Genomic DNA, 9,281 nt, shown 5'->3' with positions numbered 1-9,281 from the left:
CCACGGTTTGCCTCGTGCTGTGCAATCGCATCCGCGATGCGTTGGTTTAGTAAGGCATCAAGCTCAGTTTGAGTCGTGGGTAAAGGATTTTGAACGTCACGTAAATTCCTCCTTCTTGGCGCCATGAATCTTCATATGAAAATCATATAAAGAATTTTAGACCAATATTTAAAATAAATATTGTCATCCATGGGCTCAAAAATAGAATGTAACACATCACCACAACACATACATACATCAAAATGGGATAGATCGATCATATCTCGTGCAAAAACATCCGTACAAAAATCATCACCAACATAAAAACAATTCCAACAGAAACAAAGCATAAAAGAAGAGATACCACATACATATATATAGACGTCAACTTGTTACAAAATGTTTGTGAAGAAACAAAATATAGTTAGGAGTTACATTACTCCAAAATTCATGTCATAAACAAAATACAACTACAAAATAGATTTTTCTTCACATGGTTCTTCATCGTCTTCAAGTTGATTTTATATATATCTTCAAAAAGTCTCTTCTATTAGTCTTCTAACCTGCTAAGGGGATCTACCTCCTAATGCGACCACATACCAAGACTAGAGTGGGGGTGGGGGTGGGGGTGTAGATGCATCAATGACCCCACGGACATAAGCCATATCCTCCTCTAACGCGCTAACGCGTCCCTCAATAGATGGAGGTAAGGCATGGTGTGAAGGAAACAACGGTGCTGGAGGAGATGGTGGTGGAGGTGATGTCGGTAACGGTGGTAGTGGAGGAGGGGATGATGTCGGTAGTGGTGGCAAAGGGGATGAAGATGGTACGGCACTCGCAGGTGCTCGAGAAGCAGACTGTTGAGCACTAAGCTCATGAAGGCGACGGAAAACGATGCCGAGCTGAATCTCGACAGATGTGAGCCTGAACTGATCAGTGGTCGAAGGCATGTGACTCGGATAGTAAGGGTCATGGGGGCTCATGCTCAGTGGAGGATATGCAGGAAGATCTGCAAAGTATGGAGACGGGTAAGTGACAGTACTGTGCATGGAAGTAGGAAAATGATATGGATCTCCAAACAAAGGAACTGAAGTATGCGAAGGATACCCCGCCATAGGGTAACTAGGAGCAGTGTGTGACGGCCCGGCAGCATACGGGTCGAAATGAGAACTGACTGTGGATGTGACAGGAGTAGTAAAAGGTCCGAACGGCGGATAAGGAGGTAAATGTTCATCTGGCATAGTCGCACCACTCAACGAGTAGTGAGCTGGTCCAGTAACAGGAGGGACAATCGGATGGATATCTAGGAATGTAGTGGGCAAAACAGGATCAACATGTAATGGTAACGCCTCCGTAGGCGGGGGTAACACTGTGTCAGGGGAGTGAAGTGGAGATGGAGTCAAAGGTGTAGCAGGGGATGAAGATGAAATATCAATGGTAGTAGCATCGGGATGAGCAACCTCAAGAATAGCAATATCAAAATCAACACCGATGCCTAGATCATCATGAAGGTGCTGGACAGGAACAACAGGGATGACCATGTCCTCGACATCGTCATCTGGTATAGGATCAACAACAGGAGGGACGTCATCGCCGCCCTCGGGGCCTACAACATCGAGTGGAATCGGAAGAAACGCAACAACATGCTCACCCTCGGGGTGACCATATATAATCATGTCATGAAAGTGGGGGATAGCAAGCACGTCATCCACCGGTGGGATGTCGGCTGGATCGGGATCAGGAAGGGCGAATGGCTGGAAATCAATGTCCATCCACTCGTCATCAGAAACCTCGTCATCGGAAACGAGTATAACGGGTGGGGCAGGATCGTCTAATGGTATGTAGTCGGCATCAGAGGCATGACCCGCTGAATCTGTGTCTGAACTGGATGACATGGTCCTGGCAAAATAATCCGTACAACGTATACATGTGAACAACGTATAAATAATAGATTTTTGGGCAATTGTACTTTTGTGTTCATTGTTTATATCGTTTATTATTTCAAGTTCGACTTATTGTTATCGTGTCTAAACCTCATAGACTTGTACCAAATAAACTAGTCTTTGGTATTATCGTTTCGAACTATCATTCAATACTACTCCATAGTATCCTTGCATTTTTGTTTTGTATTAGTGGACGCTTTGGAAAAATATAATGTAGAACGCTTGTTGTAAAGAACATCGTTTTAAAATTGTAGACTAGACTCAAAAGAATCTTAGTTCACTACAATTGATGCTCTGATACCAGGTCTGTCACACCCCGATTTTCGGTTTGTGCGGAAGCGTATGGCGAGGTGTGACGAGAGCGGCAATCGTTACAATCAATCGAGTAAACAACATATTTGAAACATAAAAGATGTTCATCCATACATTTGATTCAAAACCATAATTTACATTACATATGTCTTGTTTAAAACTTGAAACAACAACAACTTTAACTACATTATTCAAAGTTCAAAACATAACACTAAAAACGGATGACATCACAAAAGCTTGCGTTCTTGATAACCACTTGAACATATTTTCCCAAAGCCGTCCACTAATCTCCTGTAATACATGTTAATTTTGAAAACGTCAACAAAAGTTGAGTGAATTCATGTTATTTTGTTTTTGCATCAAATGAGTCTTCAAAACATTTGAAGTAATAAAATTCGTTTTTGTATAGTATGATAAAAAAAAATTGTATGATCATTAGTGTGTTGCAAGGACACTAATATGTATGCCGAATAGGAGGCAACCAAACCTTGACAATTTATCGTGTGTGTCAACGACACTAGTTTGGACACAAAGGCACTCTTGACGATCGTGGTTATCGTTGTCGTTAAGAGTGGGGCTTGCCAAAACCCAAATAGATCTATCCGTTTGTTCCTCGGTACTTGTTTATTCATTAATGGCCCCTTTATTTTAAACACCTATCCGCATGTGATCAAAATAGTTTCATTGTATTATCATACTATTTGTAACATGTATACATCCCCGAAGTTTAAAACTATAAACATTCAAAGTAAAAGGGGAAAACATGAACTCACAGATTTGCGTTCCGTGCAAATCTCTATTCGATTCCTTGTTCGCGGTTCGTTTCTCGACCTACAAGTGTTCTAATCTAGTTAGACACTTAGGTTTGTTTTTGTGTATTATACAAATATTCTATCTTGTATTTTGTTTTTGTGTTTTCATATATATATATAACTTCCTTGTATATATACATTTATTTTATTTTATTTGTGTTTGAATGGGCTTAATTTATGTTTTAGAATTTAAGTCCATTTTGTGTATTTGGTGCTTAAGGGTCTAGCCCAAATAATCTTTTGTTTAAAAATATGGGTCAAGCCCAAATTAATTTGTAAGAGTGGGTCTTAGCCCAAAACATTTTATAAAAGTGGGGCTAGCCCAATTTTGACTAAAAATACATTTTAGTCCATTGTTTTGTAAAAGTGGGCCTAGCCCAAATTTTGTTTATGAGAAATGGGCATTAGCCCAATTTTAATTTATAGACCACTTTTTAAACTACATAATTTTTGGGCTAGTAAATAAAATAAAAAAAAATAATAATAATAGTAATACTTGTATTTTTATAAAAATCTAATTTTTATAAAAATTGTTACTTATGCCATTGTTGAATATTTTAGTGCATAAACTTGTGTGACGGTTCGTATTTTATTCTAGTCATTTACTACTTGTCGGTTTTATTTATCCGTATCATTTATCCCGTTTGTGTTGTCCGTCACGTTTTACCATTTGCTTTGTTTGTGCCATTTTTGTTTGTCCAAAAGTCCATATAGTCCAATAGTGTCCGAATTTGTCCATTTGTGTTTTCGTGTCCAAGGATGGACATTTTATTTCGTTTTCAAGTTTATATATATATTTTGTAATTTTTAGGGATGTGTAACAATTTTGCATTTGTTCCTACTAGAACTAACATATGATGTACACATCAAAATATATAAACTTATGATACTTGATGAATATTTTTGTAAGTACACATTTTATCCAAAAATATATACTTGTCATTTTTATTTAGAAATCTTTTTATAAAACATGGATTTATGACTTTGTCCAAAATTTGTTTAACCATGTTTAAAGACTCCAAATAATTGTTTTAGTAACAAACTTCTTTGTTTAACAACTTTTAACACATCACAAAATTTATAAAAATTTTGCCATAGTTTTGTTTGAAATATGGATTTTCCCCAAGTTTATACAAAATTTGTTTTCAAATTATTTCAATACAAAACATCATCAAGTATCAATATCTATCAAAATTTGTCAACAAAAGTAGCATGAACATGATATTGTTCTTATCTTTCCCAAAAAGGAAACTTTATTCCTTATTTTTGCCAAAAATTTGTAAAACGGGATTTTATGAAAAACTCTTGTTTTAGATGTCTTACAAAGTCATTTGAAGCATAAACATGTATTCAAAATATTTACTACTAACATATTTCTTGCTTTTGATTCTTTCCAGAAATGGAAACTTTATTCAACAAATTTTTCAAAAATTTATTTTCTTATTTTTAAATGGTTTTTCACATTTTACTAGCATGCATGTTCATCAAAAACTCATGTTCATCACTTTGTTGATGAATCTTGGTTGATCCTACATGCATGTATGTAGATCATCTTTTTGAGTAAGAATAACCAAGATTCAAGTTTATTAGTCTAGATTTCTCCAAGTTCATCTCATAATCATAGAAAAATCATGTTTAAAAATAATGATTTTTAGTTGTTTCTTGTTGTTTTTCATATGTGATTATGATGAACTTGTAAAAGAAATCAAAAATAAAAGTGAGACTAGTGTAGTGTTCTTACAATTTTTGCTAGGAAAATATGGATGAAGATGAGAAAAATAAGATTATTCAAAGCTTCAAGTTCCACCCAAAGAAGGCTCCTAATAGCTTTCTTAGTCTCTTAAGTATTTTGGTTCATCCATAAGCCTCCATTTTTGCAAGAAATCTTGAGTTTGTGATTTGAAATGAAGTTGGTGTGAGGGTGGTTTGATTTGGCCGAAATTTTTAAGAGAGAGAGTGGAAGAGTAGTAAATTTTTTTGATGGTTTTGGGATTATGGATGGAAGGTGGAGTGTGGAGATCAATTAAGATCTTGGAAAAATGACACTAATCATACTTGTATTGTTCCAACACAACAACTAAATGAATAAGCTTTGAGGGGACCCACATAATTCCGAAAATCAGCCAAATATGGAGGTTATTTGCTGATTTTTTTTATTAAAATCTTATTTGGATCATAAACTTTAGTAATTTTTTAAAACTTTGACATTTTATATAAAAATATCTACAAGGTTTTAAGCTTTAATATTTTAAAGTAATGTGACACTAGGTAAAACTAGTTCACCAAAATTTTTAGTTTGTAATTCGGGTGAAAAAGTCGGTTCGGGTCCTGTACCGGGTTAAATACTGACACCGTGTTTTATTTAGATAAATACATAACAAAAATTATTTTTTTGCACATGTTTTATTATCCAAATAATTAATCCAACTTTTTGGACTAAAAATTTTATTATTTTTGACACGGTTCCGGTACCGGCTTTGCTGACTGGCAGTTACTGAACTAGCCGTGTAGCTTAACGCAATAAGATTTGATTGCGGATTTTGTGTCGTTTTTAATACCCATTATATTATTTATGTCAAATAATATTTATTTTTGGGTTTTTCGGACAGTTACTGTTTCGTTCTACGGACTGCTGTATATTCCGCACGATTGCTGTATATTTTTTTTTTTTTTTTTTTTTTTTTTGCGGACTTGGACAAATTGGTTTTTAATTGGAATTTTGTAAATAATTAGGCACATAATATTTTTTGGACAAAGCTTTTTATAGAATATTTGTGTAGACATAACTGTATGTCTTGTTTTCATTGTGTCAGACTGTACCGCGACTAGTACTGACAAGTATCGTTTATTCGCGTTCCTATTGTTAGTCTAGGATATTGTTTCTAATCGCAACGGATTCGTTATCATACTTCACTATGATTTTAGTAATTCCTAGACTCTCAAGACTTTAATTAATTAAAATTAAGTCAAATACGCGAAAATAATAGTCGAAATAGTTGTTCAAGTTGTACGGAATTACCGGAATTTTGCCGTTTGTCACAGAGCTTATGTTAAGGGGGAGTTTGTTAACACACTTCCTACATGATACGGGTAGTTTGTTGATACACTCTCTGCTTTCAAGACGTGAAGACTTTGAAGATCCTCCGACATTAAAGACTTGAAAGGACATCAGAGTCTTGAAGACACGAAGATCAAAGATGATCAAGATCGAGACAAAGCTACAGCCAAGGGGGAGTTTGTTGGAGCACTTGTGTCTGTACTTTGTCTGTATTCAGTCACGATGTAAAACGATGTCTCTGTTGGTCCTGTAAGTTTGACCAAGTCAACCATCCTCCTGGTTTGACTTGGCCAAACAGTTATAATATGGTTGTAAATTGTCTGTGTCGAAGGTTGGGTCATCGAAGGATTGGTTCTATCCTTCGATGAGCTCGAAAGATATCCCACGAAGGATACTGATGGACCTCGAAGGATATACCATCCTTCGAGGTATATGTGAATCCTTCGATGGCAGTATGATCGATAGATGATGTTTCGATCAGTAATCCTGATCCTTCGACCAGATCATCTGTTATGGGTATAAATACCCATGTAGTGTGTTCACTTCATTAGGCAGACACTCAAGAGAGACAAGCAGACAAGTGAGATAGAGAGATAGAACACACACACACTGTTAGAGAGTTTACAAAACAGATTTGTAAACATTGAGCTTGTAACCGAACCTTTCATACGTATTAATACAAGTGGTGTTAATCGGTGAATATTGTGTGTCTTGTGTTTGTGCTTGTTTCATCTCGGTTTGCACTCAAGCTTGGATTCCGCACTTGCTAGTGTGTTTCACATAACAAGGTTAAGGTTTGACCTCATCCTCCGAGGGACCTACAGACATTTCCTTTGATATTTATCACGTGTTAGCCTCTCATTGGTGCAGATATGGGTCCCACTTGTAGGTTCAAGATTTGGACCGTGACCCGTGATTAGTGTGTGATTATGTTCAAGACGGGACAGATTAGAGACGAATAAAACAACTTTCTTGCATAAATTCGGTAGCATAACATTACAAACCGGTCCGATTACAAGCTAGCCGAATCATACCAAAGGAGCATACATCCGGGGAGAGACCTGGTGATCTCTCCTCCAAAGTCTAAAACCTTCTAACTTTACAAATGAACCAAGGGGTTGCCTTTATAGCCACGCCACATTCACTTGCAAACACACACGGTCAAACGAATGACCCTCTCGTTTGACCACTTCAAACGAGCGGGTCTATACACGTTCGTTTGACCGTTTCACTAACTATTACATAATCAGCATACATAGTTTTCTAATCTATTCGAACAGCATCAGACATAAAAACTGCACCAACAAATTCCCCCTTGCTCGTTGCTGAATGTTGAAAATGCAACTACAATCGATCTTCAGTCAAGTATTTGTTGATGTCATCTTCTCTGTGTTAATAGATTCCCCCTTGACCGATGATCCAGGTAAGTAGTATCTTGACTTGAGTCTTCATAGCAATACCAAATCCTTGAAGCTTCTCGTATAATATTTCCCCCTCAAAGTACGTGTATCCATGTTGGGTGTTGTGCAATGTCCTCGCAAGGCTACATTAACCGATCTTCCACTGATCTTCAATTACTCCAACAAGCGTTTAATAAGGGTTCCATTCTTTAAAAACTGCATCAAGTCTTGATCTTGTCATAAGAACTCTATTTCATTCAAGCATACTACATTGGTAGAGTTTTCTGGTGAACTGTCTTCTGTAAACCATCTTTGTGGAATCGACCATGTAATGCACTTTGATCATCAGCATCAACACTCAGGAAGTCAGCTAGACCGAGTATATCACTTGCAAGCTCAACCAGCATGCTTAGTTGAACTACATCCAGATCTCATTGTCTCGCCTTTGTAAAGTTAACCATGTAATGCACTACGGATCTTCAACATCAGTACTCACGATGTCAGCTTGACCAGGTACATCGTTTGCAAACTCAACGAATTTAGTTACACCCAGATCCCTATAAAATCCCAAAGAAAACCTCAAACCCAAAACCGAATCCTGCAAATTCCCCCTCAACTCATAAAGTTGGAATCCACACTTGTCAATCTTGAATTATCAGCTCTCATAAAGATTTACCGGGTCTTCAGTGAACAACGTTTTGAAACTATTGTAAACTTTAGATACTTGTATGTTTCCGTGCAAAACCCTTCACGCTGGCTGGAGAATTAATTAAATTCCTCAAATATGTGTTTGTGCAAAACATTCCACGCAAAACCTTTGGTATCACCAGAAAATCATAAACTCTACCACCTATGATTGCTTTTAGAAATTTACCAAAGAAATTCCAAAACATATGAAAATTTTTATACCCCATTTGTTTGGTGAAATCTCTAAACCTTAACAAATTCCCTCCTCTGAGCGGAACTGTCGTCAACTTCACTAAACAAATTCTCTCCACTAAGCAGAATTTGAGCAGAATCTTTCAAATGTTCTCAGTTTTTCGAAGAATCAGGAAAGCGACTTTCTTCGTTGCATATTCTAGTTGATAAGGAAAGTCCCCTAGCCCCGTAGGATCTGACTTGTATCCCCCCAAAGTTCTGCTAACACCTAATCCGAAAACTTCCATCATAGGCATAACTCTTTGACTTTGTGAACTCGTTGGAGCGGTCTTGGCTCTCTAGGTTCCTTCAATCATTATCAAATGCGAGAATATGACAATAAACAAAATTATTTCGAGCATTTATGAACACCGATAACAAAACAAATTTCCACGTGCGGAAATAAATATACCGTTTTTGGCCCATAATAGTCACGTCACCAATTTTGACATTTGCACCGGTAACCGTGACTACCCCACGTTAAAAAAATCATTTGTTTTCATCATGCCTAACGTGACCCGGCGCGAAAATATATCATTAACTCTCCTGCCCAAAATTGCATCAAATATCGAGGCCCACAAATGAACTTCTAAGACTCGGCCCACTTCACCAAAGGTTCCCTGTCAGATCATCAATCGATACAACATACATTTGCTAAATAATGTTGACCCATGTGGGAAAATCATTAGCGACCCAACTTGTTAAAGTTCATTATATGCGCCCCATGAATATGTGGATTAAATGAACTTGCGTGGCCCATAAAAAGAATTAATGCATTCAGTTAATACCCATCCAAGTGAGGCAAACATTTTATCATGCAAACCAAAAAAAATAAATATGCGGCCTGCTAATTCTATGG

At 36.9% G+C, this 9,281-nt stretch overlaps 1 protein-coding gene and 1 long non-coding RNA gene across 2 annotated transcripts; both read right to left on the bottom strand.

Moving 5' to 3' along the window:
* Window positions 1-584: 584 nt before the first annotated feature.
* On the bottom strand, window positions 585-1,874 carry LOC110932617 (leucine-rich repeat extensin-like protein 5). The gene has a single exon (XM_022175941.1). It carries the CDS (start codon window positions 1,872-1,874, stop codon window positions 585-587), a length of 1,290 nt encoding a protein of 429 aa, XP_022031633.1.
* A 513-nt stretch (window positions 1,875-2,387) lies between these two features.
* Window positions 2,388-5,051, bottom strand: LOC110891753. Its single transcript, XR_002565529.2, has 3 exons — window positions 4,788-5,051; window positions 3,008-3,065; window positions 2,388-2,525 (listed from the first exon to the last, which is right to left on the bottom strand). It is a non-coding gene; the product is annotated as an uncharacterized LOC110891753 (long non-coding RNA).
* Between the last annotated feature and the right edge of the window lie 4,230 nt (window positions 5,052-9,281).

Source organism: Helianthus annuus, chromosome 16 (genome assembly GCF_002127325.2).
Source record: "Helianthus annuus cultivar XRQ/B chromosome 16, HanXRQr2.0-SUNRISE, whole genome shotgun sequence".
Taxonomy (NCBI): domain Eukaryota; kingdom Viridiplantae; phylum Streptophyta; class Magnoliopsida; order Asterales; family Asteraceae; genus Helianthus; species Helianthus annuus.
The sequence above is the reverse complement of the archived record's forward strand: the minus strand, read 5'-3'. Positions and strand labels throughout refer to the sequence as shown.

Excerpts from the sequence above, each read along its gene's own strand:
- LOC110932617 (XM_022175941.1), bottom strand. The coding sequence starts at position 1,874 with ATGTCATCCAGTTCAGACACAGATTCAGCGGGTCATGCCTCTGATGCC.